This window comes from Ochotona curzoniae, unplaced genomic scaffold, assembly GCF_017591425.1.
Source record: "Ochotona curzoniae isolate NIBS_2020 unplaced genomic scaffold, NIBS_Ocur_1.0 contig_1274, whole genome shotgun sequence".
NCBI lineage: Eukaryota > Metazoa > Chordata > Mammalia > Lagomorpha > Ochotonidae > Ochotona > Ochotona curzoniae.
The window spans coordinates 1826228-1846045 of record NW_024465023.1 but is presented as its reverse complement, the minus strand read 5'-3'; the positions used below and the strand labels follow the sequence as shown (position 1 = coordinate 1846045).

The window sequence follows — 19818 nt, the reverse complement described above, 5'->3', positions numbered from 1 at the left end:
ACACAAAGATCTCATTCAGTGGTTCACTCCCCAAATGGCTGCAACAGCTGGAGCTAAGCTGATCTGAAATCAGGAGCCAGGGGCTTCCTCTGGGTCTCCATGTGGGTACAGGGTCCCAAGGCTTTGGGCCATCCTTTACTGCTTTTTTCAGGTCAAAAGCAGGGAGTTGGGCCCGGCGGCATGGCCTAGCGGCTAAAGTCCTCACCTTGAATGCGCTGCGATCCCATATGGATGCTGGTTCTAATCCCGGCAGCTCCACTTCCCATCCAGCTCCCTGCTTGTGCCCTGGGAAAGCAGTCGAGGACGGCCCAAAGCCTTGGGACCCTGCACCCACGTGGGAGACCCGGAAGAATTTCCTGGATCTTGGCTTCGGATCGGCACAGCATCAGCTGTTGTGCTCACTTGGGGAGTAAATCATCAGTCGGAAGATCTTCCTCTCTGTCTCTCCTTCTCTCTGTATATCTGCCTTTCCAATAAATAAATCTTAAAAAAAAAAAAAAAAAAAAAAAAAGCAGGGAGCTGGATGGGAAGTGGAGCAACCAGGACATTAACTGATGCCTATATGGGATCCTGGCAAATACAAGGCAAGGACTTCTGGCACTAGGCTACCATGCCACGCCCAATAATCTGTTTCTTTAAGAGAGTCAGAGGCCCCAAGATTTGTCACTTTGAAGAGAGCACTACACAAGACAATCAAAGGCCTTTCCAAATCCAACCACAAAACTTCTACTCTATTAATGAATAGTTACAGGTTTTTGAAGACATTGCACCCTCTTGCTGATAATCAACCATGACTAAGCTCTCATTTACTTACAGTCCTTCCCAAAAAGTGAGAAACAATTCTAAAAGCACCAGCTGTTGACTGTGTGCATTCACTGGACAATGAGAATCAGGCCAGCACCCAGTGTCTTTGAGAAGAAAGCAGTAATTCTTTCCGTCCTGTCTATCTCTAGGTTGGTCTTTTTTTTTTTTTTTAAGAAAGAGAAGAGAAGGGAAGGGAAGGGAAAGGAAAAGAAGTGAAAGAACTGAAGAAAAGAAGAAAGAGGGAGGAAGGGAGGAAAGGAAGAGAAGCTTCTTGGAAGGCCTGGATGCAAATGTCCGCCGTCTGTGATTTCGGAGGCAGCCTTACCTGCTTGCAGGTACTCTGGTTGCAGAGTCGGAGGCAGGCCCTCAGGCAGTGGGTAGCCGTTCTTCCGGGCCACAATGAGATGAAACGCAGCACAGAACTCGGGCAGGGTCAGAGCACCATCACAGTCAGCATCACTAAGCTCCCTGAATGTAAGAGACATCATGAGCACCCACCACTGGGCACAGACCAAAGTTGCTGGGCTTCAAACACTCAGACACATCTCCCAGGCTCTCTGGCAGTGGCTCCACAGAATCTCCAAATTCCCCCAGCCAGACCCATTTGAGATGAAAGGGACCACTGAAAGGAGGAAAAAGGCTGATAGTCATTGGCATCAGTATTTTATTAACCAAACTTTTAATTCTTCCACTTCTCTAGAAAATGTGCTTTGCAACACCAAGGATCTGGCTTAGGAAACTAACCAGAAAGAAAAAAAGATGGCAGTGTTTGCAGTTAGCTGAGAGCCATTCCATAACACGGCTGCGGGGTGTGAAGAACCCCAGGTTTGGTGCTCAAAGTCCATAGGGGAACTGCTATTTTACAGGGGTCCCAACCACTAAGTAGTTTGCTTCATTTTTCAGCTTTCAGAAAAAAAAAAAAAAACCACACTGATCTTTTGGAGGTACAGATTTTTGCATCAAACCATTCTCTGCTTGAGGATTTGCTCCTGGAAAACACAAGTAAGCCTAGAAAGCAATGACTGGTATGTTTTTAGATGAAACCAGCACCAAGAGATGGCTGGAAACAGACAAGGTCAAAAGCAGGAAAGGGAACTTCTTGCAACAGCTTATCTGTGCTTCAGTTGCTGCTTCCCTCTGAAAGCCACAAACCTATTTATTCCACACAAAAGAAATCTATTTGCCAAAATCACTACAATCCCAGAAGCTCAACGCGCACAGAACAGATGTGTATTCTTGTGCAGGACAAACACTGAGATAGGACAGTTACAGAATTATAGTAGAGTGATATTATTTGAAAAAATGTCCCTAAGCATAGGGGCATTACTTTCCTTTATATCATTCACCTCATTCCCCTCGTTGTCCTCCTCCAATTCAGAATGCACTAGCCATGAAATAATGGCTCCCCAGGGTAAGAAGCTAGGGAACTACTCCAAATGCAGGATGGGACTGCAGCATTCCACTGTCGGGGCATGTCACAGCCAATAGAGAGGGAGCCTCATGCCTATTACTTGAAGGTTGGGGATTTTGCCAACACAGACTGTATTCTTTTCAAATGAGAATTTCATCCTTTTTAGACTTAAAATCTAATATTGCAATGTTTTAACCTTACATTTATGGCAGCATAATCTGAGGCCCAATCATTAGGAAGAGCTAGCCTACACAGCCAGGAGTTACAGCATCATTAAGTACTTTCATAAATGCAAATAGAGCCATCTGGACCAGCCCAGCATGGCCCTGCTAGAGCCAGAATTGCAGCAGGCTCAACTGCAAAGTGCAGTGAAAGCTGTAACTGCAAGTCTGAGTCACAGCCCAGCTGATAAACATCAATCAAATGTTCAAAACTCATAGGCAGCTAGAGTTGCTGAACTTAATTACAAAATATTTCTGGAACTTCTGTCAATTAGAGAACCTTGAAAAGCCATTTTGGATAATATTTTATAAAATAAAATATTTTGTAATTTTGATAATATTTTATAAAATATTATAAAAAATGGCTTCTCAAGGTTCTCTGATTTCTTACATTACAATGAGTAGGACAATCTGAAAATAAAACATAAAAGATAGCTGGTAGCACATGTCCAAGATTGCCTAAGTAGAAAAGGGACCAAGATAGAGATAATTAGGAAATAATAGTTAACGAATATCGTGCTCAGCATGGACCAGGCAATATTTCTTATGCTTTCATATGACTACTTACTCAACCCTCACAGCAAACTTGTAAAACATCATTCAAGACATCAGACTTTTAAAATGCTAGAGGTACATGTATAATAATATGATTCAATCAGCGTTGACTATACTCACCATATATAGGAGAGTTCTGGAATGGAAAGCTTTGATTTCGTGAAGAAGTTTTTGGCCACAGAACCTACCAAAAGCCATTGTTTAAACAAACCATTAGTTATCTAGAACAGTTTTTATATTCATATACATTCTAGTCATCATTTCTTCATTTAACAATCTCTATCTTATAACCACAAACATAACAATTGTTCCTCAAAGCAACCCTGAACCATGGGGCTAGACAAAACATAAGAAGTTTCTTAAAAGAATTTATAACTTTTGTTCTATAAACAGGAAAAAGAAGCAATGACAGTAAACTCATGACAGACACAAATCATATAAATAAATCAATTCCTATTTTGTTTCTCTCAAAACTGTAAGATTTTACTAGAAATTCAAAATCAAATTGGAAAATCAGCAAAGTAACAATCTACCAAGTGCTCAAATTGAAATAGTGGAAAATTGATAGCCAAAGGTAGAAAAACGGGCAAGAAGAAGAAAACTGACTTCACTAACTCCAGTCAGACACCTTGGAGAAAAGGGTTTGGTGAGACTTCGGATCTCTCAGCAGCACTTTAGGAATGTATTCAGGAATTTTACTCTAGTCACTATAATTTACATATAACAAATGACATCAGGCATCATCGCATTTTTACATGCTATACAACTACAATTCTCAGTTGTACTTGAAATGTACACCTCGCTGAGACTATATTTATTTTAAATCTTTAAAATTTTCAGTTATCAACACAATACTGTGGTTCAAAAACCGCAACTTCAACACAAAGAACAGCCAAGCAAAGCCCAACCTCTGTTCTAAATGGATACAAATTAAGTCTTCCATAGCAATCACAGATCCTCTAATTTGTCTTAAAATAACAGATCATAACAAAACATAAAGAAGATTTATTTTGTTTGAGAGATTGTTAAGGATCAAAAGCAAAGTACCCTATGAACCAATAAGCCTCCTCTCCAAAAGTATCCAGGAAACAAAGCTGACATCTGGATTCTTGACCATCAATGAAGCCACCTGTCAAATACCTGTTGGACCTATTTTCCAATGACTTTTACCAATGATTTCATAGATATAAAAATAGAAGACATTCTCCCCAAATCTCAGTCTACATTTCCACCACTCTAGTTTCTTATGTCAAAGCACACCACACGCAAACCTTCAGCAGAGCCCTGCTTTGCCTTCTGCACAGATCGCCGCCCTGCTGCCGAGCACCCGGGCAAGTGAGATGGAGGAAAGGGAAGTTGACAGCTAACAAGTTTAGTTGTGCCCTGGCTGTCACCTGATGAAGGAAAGTCTACGTGTTCCCTCCTTCTGGGCTGACAGGGAAGTTCAAAAGCTAAACTGGATCTGTCACACCAGCCCTATCACAAAACACCACAAGATTCCATACAGGCTCCATTCCTGTTCTTTCAAGCTATTCTCATATCTGCTTTGTTACATAAGTGGAAGAGGGAGGGGTTAAGTTAAAATTATGAATAAATATAAAATGGATTTAGGAAGCAGGCATTTGACCTAATGACTAAGAAACTGCATCCCACATCAAAGTACTTGGATTGAATTCTTGGCTCCAACTTCTATCTCCAGCTTCCTGCCACCCCTGTGGGCTATGTGGCTTATAATCCAGAACCAGAAGCCTCAGCCCAGCCTTGAGCAGGACATTAAAAACATTTAGGAAGTAAACCAGCAGATGGGATTGATCTCTCCCTCCCGAATCAGTAATATATAACTATATTCAGGCTTTTTATTACAAGGAGTGTCTAGCACCTATAAACTACAGCTGCACAAAGCATTAACGTAACAGTGATAAACTATTAATACATAACATACTATAGGCTTTAAAAAATAAAGATCAGGGAGCAAATGCTTAGTGGTCTCACATCAGAACACATGGATTTGGTGATCAATTTGTTCTTTTTTAATGTATTTTTAAAGATTCATTTAATTTTATCAGGAAGATTTCCAGAGAAAAGGAGAGACAGAGAAAGATCTTTCATCTGCTGGTTCACTCCCCAAGCAGTCACAACGGCCGGAGCTGAGCTGATCCAAAGCCAGGAGCCAGGAGCCTACACCAGATCTCCTACATGGGTGCAGGGTCCCAAGGCTTTGGGCCATTCTCTACTGCTTTCCCAGGCCACAAGCAGGAATGGAAGTGGAGCAGCTGGGGTACAACTGGCACCCAAATGGGATCCTGGTGCGTTCAAGGCGAGTGCTGCAGCCACTAGGCTATCATGCTGGGCCCTATATATTTTTTAATTTTCATTTTTCATGATACAGTTCCATAGGTTCAATGGCTTCCTATTCTACTCTACCTTTTCCCCTCCCCCACTGATTTCCCCTATAACAATAATATAGTCTTCAGCAACAGTCACAAGTGCATCATTCTGCTATTCAAGTGTATCCTGACATTGTAAGTAAGACAATGGTAGAAAGTCCAGCATCCTGTTGTCAAGATATATTTAACAATTTCATTGTGGATCTATCTTTTATTCTGGAGCAGAGATGCTGCACTGTATCTTACTTCTCGACATGAGTCTGCCTTATATAGTTCCTCTAGATGAATATCCATGTTTACCTATATCTTTGTTCATCTTGTATTTTGCATGAAGCCTGCCTTACATCTCAGAGAATATATGATATCTGTCCTTTTGAGACCTTCGTGGAGGTGGGCATTTGACACAGCAAAGCAGCTGCTAGTCCGAACACCTGCGAGCCCCATCAGAGGGCCCAAGTTTCAGTTCCAGGTCTGTTCAGTCCCAGCTTTCTGCTAATGCAGAGCACGGGCGCAGCAGGTGGGAGCTCAAGTCCTTAGGCCCCTGGCGTGCTTACTGGAGAGGGTGCAGTTCCAGCTCCCAGGGTCAGCCTGCTGCAGCCCCATTTGGGGGCATTTGGGGGAGTGAAGGAGCAGATAGGGAAGCACTCTTCTGTCTTTCCCCTTTTTCTCCCCCTTGCCCCTTCTTCTCCCTTCTTTACTTCTCCTCTCCTCTTCTCCCTTATCCTCTACCTCCTCCATTCTTTAATAGATCAAATTTTAGCAGGTATTTGCAAGGAGCAATGGCATGGCACATTATGCTAAGCCTCTGCCTGCAGCACTGGCATGCCTTATGGGCACCAGTTTGTGTCCTGGCTGCTCTGTTTCTCATCCAGCTCCCTGCTTGTGGCCTGTGAGAACAGCTCAAGTGTTAGCAGTGTTAGCACCCCTCCCACCTGTGTGGGAGACCCAGACGAAGTTTCTTGCTCCTGGCTTTGGCCTGACACAGCCCTGGCCACTGCAGTCATTTGGGGACTGAACCAGTGTCTAGAGGATCCGTCTCTCTGTTCTCCCTCCTCCCATCTCTCCCTCTCTTTCCCCCTCCTCTTACCCCTGTCTCTTTACTCCTCTCCCTCTCTATCTGAAATTCAAGTAAATAAAAAATTCCTTTAAAAAGAAAATAAAACGAGGCCTTAACATTAGAAACACATTTTGAAATATTTTTCAAATGAAATGATTTGCCAGTTATCTGGGCTGAAAAATGATACAAGAAAAAACAGTCACTCCTATACGATAAATACATAAGGGTTTGTCACACTGCTTGGCAGAACTGTATCTACATTTGCAATTTTATAAAACAAAAACATTTCTAACAAATATTCATTTATATTTTACTGGATATGCACAGATACTGGGGAGAAAGTCACTTGAGTAGAGAGCAAGGTGACCAAATAGGGATCGCATGAGTGTGGATCATGATGCCGACATTCACTTATTGCGTCACACTCTTCAGTACAGCCACTGCCACCAGTCAGAGCGATGCGTGCACATATCTATACAAACAGATTTCAATTACACGCGTTATTCCATGAAAGGAAACTAGCCTCAGTCCACATGCCCAGATGCCATACCACAATGACCACGCTGTTATTGTTCAAAGTCGAAGCACGAGAGAGAGAGAGAGAGACAGAGAGAGAGAAGGGGGGATGGATTGATAATTTCTCTTGCAGACTGTACTATTCCACTCCTCGTTTAGTCTTCAGCCTGGCAAGATGCAAGCGCCCAGGGATTCAAGCCAGTGCTCTTGGCTTGCCGCAGGCGGGAGGACTCACCGGGAACACTCCCCTCAGCGGGCAGCCTAGGGGAAGACGTTTCCGAAGGAGGGACCCGTGGGGAAGTGCATGCCACTTTTCCTCATGACTCATAACTTCTCTCAGGAAAACCAAACCCAAAAGACTTAAGCCAAAGAAATGAGCAAGAGTCTACAGCTCTAGGCCCGGGCCGCTGCAGGACTGCTGAGCTGTAGGCTCCCAAGGAAGCGACAGCCACTCTGCCCTAACATAAGCAGCAAGCAGCAGAGTAAGCAAGGCGCAGGAGCAGCTTCCCTCTGCCTCCATTTCATCTCTGAGATGGAAGCAGGATTTTACAAATGTCATTGCCATTTTTTTAAGGCATAGTTTATCCTTGTTAAGAAATTCAACCTTAGAGGAAAACAAGCTGAAACCACAGAGGGTCGTGGCGCTCAATCTGTGTGCACTATTCCGAGCTGTGTGCTCAACGCAGGGGCACCTTGCTCTCACCTGAGATGAAGGAAGTGGGGTCAGGCTGCAGGGAGCGGAACTGGTTGACGTAGTACTCCCGCTGCTCGTCCGTTATCCGCCAGGGCTCCTCGGGGTAATTACTGCTGCGATCCTGCAGCTCTCTCTCCACTGAAAAGGACTTCAGAAGAAAACAAATGAGCACATGCTTGGAGAACCTATGCTCAGTGAGATGAAGCAAGAGTCAAATACCAATAAAATCTAGTGTGCATCCATACTTAATTTTTCCTGAAGGAAATGAACTGAACAGCTTCACGACCAGAGTGTGACTAGAACATAAACTTCAGAGGCAAAATCATACTCTATAATTTCTTTAATTTCCCAAAGTTGTTAATAGGACTGAGAACTTGGTGCCTGACATAAAAATTCTTCCAATGTGATCACTGATTTAAAAAACAGACAATCTTTTCTTCTCTTCAACTATCCACCACAGTTAGATTCTTTCTGACTGTCTGTGTGGACAGTTAAAATTTAAAAAATAGAAAAAGCTGGTATGTTTTTTAACCCACAGGGATGGAACTACCACAGCAGCTTGTAGCCATATGATGTTATTTCTACGACACTCACCCTGATTCAATGCAGGAGTCAAAGCCCTGGTTAAAATCTATACCCTCTGCTCTTACTTGAGTGGCAAGTCAGGACCATCAACCCTCTCACTGCACATCTGTGGCTGAGGATAACGCTCAGGACTAGAGCTGGCTGGTGAGAACGGCTGCTCAGAAAGCATAAACATGGTAATACGCAGTGGGGCCTGGGGTGCAGAGGAGCCGTCACTAGAGGGCGCACACGTCAAATCTGAGGATTTACGAGTCTAGAAGCTCAGAGAAAACAAAGCTCTGCTGCACGCTGTAGATAAGGGACAAGGGAAAGCAGCACTGGGGGGAGGGGCCAGAAGGGTTCCTTGCCTCCCATGTACCCTAGGACTAAGGCACTACTTGCTAAGGGCCTTCTGCAGGGAACCAAGAGGTGAACACAGGGAGGGTGAGGTTTTAGAACAAAAGCAAATTCAAAAAGGAAGGGCCAGGTGTTCCAGCTGTGGTGCCCAAGAGTTGTCTGCTTCGGGGCACACCATCAAGGAGTTAATCATTTAGAGGGAACTCTGCCGCACTATCCTTGAGACAGCCCAGCACCTCTTTCTCTTCTGGAGTTTCACCACCACCACATACACTTGCTGTTCCCCCAAAACCATTCCTCCCAGAAATTCACTTCCGTCCGATGACGTGCAGAGAACAGTCTCCGTAAGATTCTGAGCTGTGATATAACCTTCACATGCCATCTTTTTTAAAGTGGCATACTTAAGACTCTGACATCCACAACTTTACACTCAGGGTAAAGTGACTTGGAGGGCAGGTGACAGAGGCAGTAACACCTGCACAGTGCATAGCCCCGGGAGCGCTGAGTGAGCGGCATCCAGCCGAGAGGCCATTCCTCAAGGAGAGACTCTGGGTCCTTGGGCACAGTCAGAAGAAAGACCACGTAAGGATGGCAAGGGTTCTGCACATGTTACTCATCACTAATTAAGACGTTGCTTTCACATCAATGGGTTCGCGTGGAAGGCAGGGCTGGAAACAGAACTGACCCAGCAAGCGCAATGACCAGCATGTGCATAAGCTGATTGGAGCGAGGGACTGTGCCAGACCCTGTACTGACAAACACACACCAGAATCAGGTCTGGGATCACCTCAGATGAAGTTTCTTTGGAGATCCCTTCAACTGAACTGCTGATCTCAGAACCCCAACCATGAAGGGACTATGTCAGCCAGTGGATTCGAAATAGATTTCATCATGCTTGGAACAGCGAGATTGGCAGCAGTTCAGAACTGTTGAACTATCAAAACTGCTTGAGCAGGCCCGGTGCGGTGGCACAGTGGTTAAGGTCCTTGCCTTGCAAGCCCAGGATCCCATATGGGCGCCGGTTCTATCCCAGCAGCCCCACTTCCCTTCCAGCTCCCTGCCTGTGGCCCGGGAAAGCAGTTGAGGACGGCCCAAAGCTTTGGGACCCTGCACCCGCGTGGGAGACCCGGAAGAGGCTCCTGGCTTCAGATCTGCATAGTATCGGGAGTGAATCATCAGACGGAAGATCTTCCTCTCTGTCTCTCCTCTCTGTATATCGCCTTTCCAATAAAAATAATAATAAAAATAAATCTTTAAAAAAAACCTGCTTGAGCAGGACCCTCAGAGCATGCCCCACATCAGGGACCTGGGATGGGTGGGAGGCAGGGTGGGAGGCAGGGTGGGAGGCAGGGTGGGAGGCAGGGTGGAGCTTTTCCCTTTGTTTCTCCCCTGACTCCAGATACAGGGGGGAAAATGATATTAGTGTGAAAACAATGGTATTACCCACTTTCCTGTAGGCCTTGACCCTTTGTGCCCTAATCAACTAAGTAATATTATTTAAAAAATTGAAAGATATAAAAAAATGTTGATTTCATGCTAGAGAAGCTCTTAGTAAAAGTAAACCCAGTTTTAAATGTCCAGGCAATCACTGCGCACTCACTAACCGTTTACATTCCTAGATGGCCCTGCAGTTCCGCAAGCTTTGCCCGCCTCCCTGCCTTGCTGGAGCGTTTCCGGACAGTGGGGAACAGAAGCACCCATGCTTTCTGCAGATGAGGAAACCAAGGCTCAGCAAGCTTAGGGATATGACCAGGGTCATTACTAAACATCTACAGGCCGAAAATGATGTCCTCCTTCCCTGCTCTTTTTCTTGCAATATTAATTTTTTATTGTGTATATAAATCTCAGTGAGACATTTACAGTGTCAAATACTTGTATTAGAAAAGAAGAAAATATGGGCCCAGGCACATTAGCCTAGTGGCTAGTCTTTGTCTTGCACGCACCAGGATCCCATATGGACACCAGTTACTTTTTTTTTTTTAAAGATTTACTTTTATTATTTTTTTTATTGGAAAGGCGGATATACAGTGAGGAGAGACAGAGAGGAAGATCTTCCGTCTGATGATCCACTCCCCAAGTGAGCGCAACGGCCAATGCTATGCCAGTCCGAAGCCAGGAGCCTCTTCCGGGTCTCCCACGCAGGAGCAGGTTCCCAAAGCTTTGGGCCGTCCTGGACTGCTTTCCCAGGCCACAGGCAGGGAGCTGGAAGGGAAGCAGGGCTGCTGGGATAGAACCGCCGCCCATGTGGGATCCTGGGCGTGCAAGGCGAGGACCTTAACCACTGTCCCACCGTGCCGGGCCCCACCAAATAAATTTTTAATTTTTATTTCTTTATTTTTTAAATATCATTTTATGACACAGTTTCATACGCTCTGGACTCCCCCAGCCCCTCCCCAAGTCCTCCCCCCATATTGATTTCCTCCATATTGTTACAGTAGTACAGATCATAACCAGTCATGATTCCTTCATTGCAGGCATGGACCATGCAGAGAGTCCAGCATCTTATTGTCTAGATAAATTCAACAGTTTCATTGGGAGACCATCCTTGGTCTTTTTTTAAAGACCTACTTATTTTTATTGGAAAGGCAGATTTATAGAGAAAAGGTGAGACAGACAAAGATTTCCTGTCCACTGGTTCACTCTCCAGATAGAGGCAATGGCTGGAGCTGAGCTGGTCTGAAGCCAGGAGTTACTTCTGGATCTCCCACATTAGTACAGGGTCCCAAGGCTTTGGGCAATCCTCCACTGCTTTCCCAGGGCACAAGCAGGGAGCTGGATCAGAAGTCCAGCAGCAGGACACAAACTGGTGCCTATGTAATGGAGTACAGGTACCTGCAGGCAGAGGATTACCTGTTGAGCTAGGGTGCCAGCCCCTCTCATCTGTTTTTCAAAGCCAGGTTTTAATATCAGGATTTTTTTTTTAAGTTGGCTGCTTCTATCCTAATCTTTAAATATCTATCATTCTAGTGATAAATAAACAATGTAAGTAAAGAAAATTGTGGATATCAAAAGTCAGTCTAAGTACCCAACAGCCCACACAGCTTTTTAATATGTTCCTATCAAATCTAAAAGCCATGTGCTGGCAGGATCTTGGAAGGCATCCAGATACCTGGTTGGGCATGAAGGCAGAATCCAGCAGGGATATCAGCTGGCAATAGACTGACCTCCTGGCTGTGCCACAATGCAGGCAACTCCCAGAAAGTCTACTCTCCAAAGTGGCACTGACAGGAAGAGCTGCAGCAAAGGTGCCAGAGAGCAAGGCAGATGCTTCTGCATGAACAGTTCATGATAGCACAGCCCATTTCCAAAGTCTGGTCCCAGCATGTGCAAGCCAATGAAGGCAGAGAAGGCTGCACACTGTGTGCTGGTCTGCTGCCTTCCCTGGCTCTGACATGGGCGTTCCTACCCCCGGGGATCTACCCCTTCCATCCCCTGTAGTGAGGCAGTGCCTTCTGTGGCAGCTATGGGCATGTCCTGTGCATTAGAGAGCCCTGCAGGCAGCAACAAAGACTGGAGCAGATGCACAGCAGGACCATGATGTAGGGAAAGAGCCAAGTGGGATGCAGAGTTAAGAGTGAACAAGAACCCAAATCCGCACTATGACGTAGGCAAGAAAGCAATACAAAGAGGAAGAGGTGAGAAAGGCTACCAGTGGCTGAAAGATAAGGGGACAACAAAGCAAACTCAAGGCTACAGGGCAAGGTCAGATGGCAGACAAACAAGCACAAGCAACCAAGGACTCCCACCCCTTGGGACCACTGGGCTACTTCTTTCCTCTCATTTGTTGAATTCCTGTAGGAATCATGGGGCCAGGTCAGCAAAAGGAAAACACTTGCAAAGACACTGAAGCAGGAGACAAAATGCCTATGCCCAGGAGGCAAGTCCCACAGCCCAAGCACAGGGAGAGCAGGTGCCAGGGCAGCGCAGCTGTCACTGCAGCTGCCTCAAGATGCTCCAGCAGACCATGCAGGTCCAGCACACCAAGGCAAAATATCTTGGCTGCATCCAAAAGACAGGAGGAAGCCGCAGGGAAGTATTAAACAGGCTAACCAAACAATCACATGAGAACTGCAGGAAGAACATATCAATAAGGAAAATGGATGGGGGGAAGGCTCCAGACAGAAAGAGCAGTCGTGGCTGAATCAGCAACCCCAGACAGGAGTAAGGCACTGTAGAGCTAAGGAAGGCTGTGAGAGAACTAGCAAAGAACACCCCACGTGGCCACCGCCAGAGCAAGGCTCTTCACATCAGCAGCTAGGGGACCCAGAGACACGGCACCATGGGCTGCAAACCAACCTCCAAATCAACCGCGACACTGACACAGCTTTGCAGGCAACAATCTGAAAAGGCAGACACAGTGACTGACTGTAAATGCTGGAGACAAGGAGACATGGGGTGGATGGTTTATGGAGGCCTGGCCATCCAGGCAGAAGCCAGAACCGAGAAGTCATGTTGAGACACACTCTAGGAGGCCTCTGCTCCAGCCCCAGTACTTTTACTCAGCGGGCTAAGATATTTGCTTCTTGGTGTCAAACATGAACTCTGACAGTGTTTTTAAGAAAAAATTGGGATAGACAGAAAGAGAAATCGCCCACATTGTCTGCTTAAGCCATATGCATATGGTTAATTATACAGTACCTCCATACACAAGAGAATCAGACTAGCTTATATTTAAAATATTCAACTCCTTGGTTTTGTTTCAAATGAAATGCAGATATTTGGCATTGCAACTTGCTCTCTCTGGGGAAAATAGGCTGTTTATAATGAAACAGACTTCAAAAGACTCATTAAAAAGTAATATCACTAATAAAATCCCAAAGGTGACATTTACCCCCAAAGTATGTCAAAAATCAAGTAAAGCTGAATAATATGAATTATAAGGAGGCACTGTCAGGGAGAAGGCAACATTGGTATGCACACTGTTGCAAACATAGAAAAAAATAAAGACCTTTCTGGAATACAGCCTCATCCTAGAAATGCTGCGCACGAGCACAGCACTTCATTCACGAGTGGCTTTTTACCGGTGTCCCTCTGCTGTCTGAGCATGCAGGCCATCTGTATTAGCAAAACCGCAAGCCAAAGCGCCAGTGAACATGGGAGCGCATTTCCCCTGACAAAATGTCTTCATGCTAGAAACACCAGAAGGTAATCCCTGCTCAAGACATGACCGCAATGAGCACAGATGTGAGAAAGACAGGCTGGTAAGACTACGCCACACTCCCGCGGGAGCATATTCATCTGCTAAACAACGATCCTGAGAGCTGCTCAGTCATGGGACTGAGAAAGCAAGTGAAAGGCAAAGGAGAGCAGAAGTACGGCAGACCCCGCTGTAGGCCACACCTCCCTAAGCTGGCAGAGGTACCACTGAGACGCCCCAGGAAGGAAGACCTTCCCCAGCTTCCCTTGTGCTTACATGCAGCCAGGTAACCCAGTCACCTGCACTGGGAGCACCCATGATTCTCTCCACCCGAAGGCAGTCCTCAGCTCTCAGCCTTGTCTGCTTGCTGAACGGGGGTGACTGGGTTACAGGACTGAGGTGTTCTAGTGCCTAACTCGCTATGTAGAAGAAAGACACCTGCCAGCAAGAACTGTCCTAGTGAGTGAGCAGACTCCTCCTGCAACAAGCTGCCAAGCTGTAGGGCATATTCTTTACAGCAGCAGCTCCCCCAAACTGTCCTCTGCTTTAAACAAGGCCAAAGGAAAGGAAGGTCTGTTCCCTAGCAACAGCACCAGAGATGGAAGCCTAAGACTACTCCAGTTTTATAAATTGACTGTCTATTGACTATGACTATTTTGAGTCCAAGTAGCTGCCTGATAATAAAGAAATGAGGCAATTAATGTGTTTTTCATTGTTCAGAAGTTTGGGTACATAGTTGATACATTAAGAACACAAGACACAGCTCAAAAAATGTATGTCGAGGAAACTGCGTGTCAATTAAAGAAAATGTCTCCTTCCTGAAAAATAACAGGTGAAGGAGACAAGTACATAAGAGGCTGATGTTATAAAATAAGACACCCCTCACCATAAACAGTGCCCATTCAGGTATCTGTGGAACAACAGGCTCAGTGAAGACGAATACCTAGGAGCGACAGCTGGTTAGGCCTGAGGAGAGGGAGAGACAACCCTACAGCCAGGGAATGAATGTGGTAAACCAGATCTCAGATCGAGAGAGACACTTACATACCAAAAAATACACCAAAGTACATCTTCCTCTATTGTTTTTCCGTACCTCCTATTTCAGAGAATTTAGTTGTGTAAGCAATGGTGATAAGTGCACACACACACACACACACACACAGTGTTGACATTTATCACCTCTAACGAAAGTGTTTCCTGGTCCTAATCTCTACCCATAAACTAAGTAATTCACATTATTATGTTTACTGCATAATAAAGAACCCCCCACCCCCAGCAGGCAAGCCTCATGCATAAAACTGAAAAGAAGCAGAGGGAACTGGTGTGGTGCCTCAACAAGCTAATCCTCTGCCTTAGCGCCAGCACCCCATTTGGATGCCAGTTTGTGCCCTGGCTGTTCAACTTCCCTTCCAGCTCTCTGTGGCCTGGGAAAGCAGTAGAGGATGGCCCAAGCTCTTGAGACCCTGCTCCCATGTGGGAGACCCAGAAGAAGCTCTTGGCTCCCATCTCTAGATCAGCTCAGCTAGGGCTGTTGCAGCCATTTGGGAGTGAACCAGCAGATAAAAGATCTATCTCTCTGTCTCGCCCCTTTGTAAATCTGCCTTTTAAAACAGAAAGAAAAATAAAAGAAGCTGAAGCTCCCGACCTTGCTCAGGGGCCTTTGGGACTCAGGCCTTTCCACAGAAATACAGCCAAGACCCCAGGAGAATAATAGGGTGTCGTCACTGAAGTGACAAATGCTATAAGTATTGACAATATGCAGAAGACAGTTATGTTCTGTATCACAGCATATGTTTAGGACCTGAAAAGTGAGTATGTTGTTTAAAATAAAAGATACCTTTTCTATATGACATTGTTGTAAGTATATTTCAGTTTCCAACCCTATATCCCTAGAATCAGGTAAAAATATATTAAATTAATCTTTCTCTCTCTCTCTCTCTCTCTCTCTCTCTCTCTCTCTCTCACACACACACACACACACACACACACACACACACACACACACATTTAACTTTCCAAATAACTCTTTTCTCTATATATCCTTCCACACTTCTTGGCTCAACCATTGTACTTTGTCACCAAAGTCATGACATCAGCTTCTGAATGTATTTGTATACACAATAGTATTTGCTTGTATCGTCACAGAAAGTTCGTGGCAAAATGAAAAAGGAACAAGTAATCCTGGTTGTATCTGAGTTGGGAAATAGATAATGATCAAGTCCCATCTCACTGACTGATATGTAGAGACAAATGAACATGAACCTATTTTTTAATGGGCAAAAACAGAAATATCCAATGTACTAGTCAATTATCCCACTTGACATTATCAATGGAGAAAAATCATATATGAATTGAGATAAAGAAGAAAATAAAGATGGCAAGAATAGGGATGAAGAGTTTAGGCTCTCACTAAGAATGCTAACCATATAAGAAATGATTAAAAGTTCTTTGTGGCCAGAATATGGAGAGAGAAGCAACGAGCTGTGGGGCTGAAAAGGTAACAGGAAGCAGACAGCAGGGATCCATGAGTTACATTCAGGAATGCAGATGATGCACTAACAACCAGCAGCAGGCGATAAGGTTCATTCAAAAGGATGAGTAGATATGCTTTTAAGATAGTTTTATATCTGCAGTGGGGATAATTAACGGAAGTGGAGGCAACAAGAAAGTTGTAAGCTGCTATCTCAGCTTTGGACAAAGGATAGTGGTCTGAGTCAAGAAGTATATATAGAAGGATGAACAGAGAAAATAATCATTTGGAAGTTAAATGGTCAGATTTTGATAACCTGGTGGGCATAGAGGGTAAGAATCAAGGACAATGCCCAGAATTCCAGCCTGTGCTAATGGGTGCATGGAAATTGGAGTAGAAAGGTGAAATCTAGAAAGACGGACATTGACAGTGCAATGGGAGATTTGATGTCTGGCAGGGGGAGCTATATGATGGTCAGTCTCCATAAAGCTGAAAAGTGAGTAGAGTACAGAGTGGATCAGGGATCACAACATGTGAGGGGATGGATGAGGAAAAAGGACTAAGAAGATTAGGAAGAAGTGCCGATAAAAGCAGACAAAAGCCAGGAGAGTGAGACATCATGGACATCAATGAATGACAAGAATCACAAAAAGGCAGTCTGAGTCAAAAACTGCCAGGAAATCCATTTTGATAAAGACTTCACACAAGATCATTTTTGGTATCCCTGGCAAAAACCAGAGGTTGTGGAGCAGAGTGGGGCAGAAGGTATAAGATAAGCATTCTGCCAACCATGTGCCACACGACTGCCTAGCTAGATATTTAGGATAATTGGTGAAAAGCAAATCACAAAATGGCATGACCTCAAAACATGACAAAAAGAAAGCTTTAGAAAACGCCATCAACCATCTACCAACATGAGACATGCTTAGCGTCTGAAATGCCAAAAAAGGGGTAAAAGAGCCAACATTTAACAAAAGAAGTGAAATTCGTAAACTACTAAGCAAAAAGACTAGTCATTCCAAAATCTGAACACTGATTTTGACATAAACACCTCTAAAGTTCCAACTGCATGGGGTGGAGTAGCACTGACTGTGGGTTCCTAAAGCCTTCCTCTAGCACCCAGAAGCCATGTCTCCTTCTAATCACACGAGATTTTAACATAAGCATCCAGAGGAAGCAGGAAGAGAGAGAGTATGACATGAGCACATACATACAACAAAAAGGGGAATTAGTCACCCCAGCCAGACCGAGCACCATGAACCCGTTAAGTACTAACTCCCACCATCAACAATCTTCACTCCAAATCCCCTCATCTTCGTGACTAATTCAGCTTGACATTTTGCTTTCAGGAACATGGAGTCCAGCCAAACTAAGCTGACAGGCATAAGAAGGAAACCTGAGAACTTAAGAAAGAAAAACATCTGCCATGAATACTGCAGCCTGCTTTCCTGAGCAAGTAACCTTGCTCTCATCTTAAACAGCAGGTTCTGTTCCAGTATGAGGGGGCACCTTTACTGCTGGCAAGGAACAGTAAGAGAATCAGACTTTGTAGATAGTTACAGTGAACTGTTATCGATTCAAGTGTGTTCAAGAGATAGAAAAGAAAAGGATCTTGAGCAAAGTCATAAAGTTTGGCAGAACCTGGGTGAGACAATGTAAGGTATCTCCTGGGGTGTGCCATGTGACCTTCTGATGCTCAACTGCTGCCCAGTGCCGAGGTCCAGTCACGCGTCTCAGCAAAGAGACAGAGCACTATAACCTACCAATTCTATGACACCTCCTTGGGGTCCTCTCCAAAGCTCAATACCGTACATTTAACACTGAACTCATGACCTATCCATAACGCCAGTGTGACATCCATTGCTTCTTTAAAAACAAAAGCAAACAAACAAACAAAAAAACAGTTGGCATTAGCATCATTTTGATTCCTGAGCCAAACACCAGGGAATCATGGCCAGTGTTCTATCTTTAGCTCTATGAATTCCTGTGACCTTGAGGGAAAATCAATGTCTTTAAACCTCAGCTTTGTCATCTAAAAGCAGGATAACATCCCACGCTATAAGTAGCTGTCTAGGTTGCCTTGTCCATAAGCTGGCAGAAAAGCAGCCAATAACTGGCAGGCATTCTGGGCTTGGTTAATGCTAAATTTGTGTTAACTATACCAGTGTGCCAGCATAGTAGCATAGTTGTCTATTCCATATTTTTTAAAGACATGTGGGGAAGGCAGGGAACGTCAAGCTGGAACATACCACCCCAGCCATCAGGCAGGTGGGTCCGAGGGCGTATTAGAGTGACAATGGCTGAAGGCATGCTTGACAGGGGAGGAATGATTTCTGGGGGCTTCCAAGAACCAGGACACTACACTCGCAGGCAGGTGAGGGAGCTGAGATGGGATGGTTTAGAAGGGAGAACAAGAGGGCATATTTGGGTCAGGCCAAGATACCCTCCCATGTGGGAGACCTGATTGGGCTAAATGGCATCATCTGCCACCTGCTGCTGCATACCAAAGCTAGGGCTGGGGGACAATGGCTGGCTGGCCTAGGCCACAGTACCCACCCTCAAGTGGGCCATGTCAGGTTGGGCCACAGCACCCAGTGAATGTTACAGAACCACATCTGGGGGCAGATTCTGCAGAAGACTTGTGAGCTCAAGAAGACTTGTGGGGACTGCAACACCCACTGGCTTGCTCCAGAGCTGAGAGTGATGACAGGCTGAGTCAGACTGGACTACAGAACTCAACTGACACTCACAGGAGCTGGGGTTGGGAGCAGGCAGGATTGGGAGCAGGCTGGGATGGGCCAGGTTGTAGCATCTGCCAGCACATGCAAAGGCTGGTACTGAAAGCAGACCATGTTAAGCATGGCTACAGCACCCACTAACTCAGGTAAGATTCAGAGCTGGGGGCAAGCCTAGTAGAGGGACTGTGGGCACTCCCCTGCTGGGCTAAAGCTCCCATTGGTGACCATAAGAGCCAGGGTAGGGGGTGTGCCAGGCTGATCAAGGCCCCAGCACTTGTTGGCATATGTGAGGGCCGGATCTGGGGGTGGGCCAGGCTAAGCTAAAGCCGCAGCACCCATGGGTGTGCACAAGAGTCAGACTGACCAGACTAGGCTACAGCACATGATGGCACATGCAAAAGCTGGGGCTAGGGAGGGACCTTGTAGGGGTTTACTAGGGGTCGCCCAACTAGCTTGTGGCACCCGTTTATGCATGTGAAGAACAGGAGGGTGGCAGGCTAGGATGAGACGGGCTAGGCCCCAGCATCCATCAGTTCACATGGGAGATGGGGCTGGGGCAGAAATGATCAAGCTGCACCCACTCATCTATGCATTGACTGGAGTGGGTGATGGACACAACCTGACTCTGCATTGGCTGGCACACACAAGAGTCAAGTCTGAGGTCACCCCAGGCAAGCTTTCTTAGGGGAGACTCCCCACCACCTAGATGGCTGGACTTAAACCCCAGTCACAGGGAAAATCACAACATATGAGGTCTGACCTTGGAGTGCATGTATCAGGACAGGGCACCCTCCATTGCTGATGCCTGTGCAGTAGACAGCATGGCCAGATACACATGGAGGACAACATGACAGCCAGCTCATCTAGGCCAGCAGAGGACACTGAGTGCTTCAAAAGATGGGGAGCA

General features: G+C 45.4%; 1 protein-coding gene across 4 annotated transcripts in view; it reads right to left on the bottom strand.

The window, feature by feature from the left end:
- Positions 1-19818, bottom strand: part of REPS2 (RALBP1 associated Eps domain containing 2) — a 210779-nt gene that overhangs the window by 92394 nt on the left and 98567 nt on the right. For all 4 annotated transcript variants that reach the window (XM_040997630.1, XM_040997655.1, XM_040997640.1 and 1 more), the window contains exons 6-8: positions 7655-7793; positions 3112-3175; positions 1130-1272 (exon numbers count right to left, since the gene is read on the bottom strand). In XM_040997630.1, coding sequence (XP_040853564.1) covers positions 1130-1272; positions 3112-3175; positions 7655-7793 — 346 coding nt within the window. The remainder of the gene's footprint in view (positions 1-1129; positions 1273-3111; positions 3176-7654; positions 7794-19818) is intronic.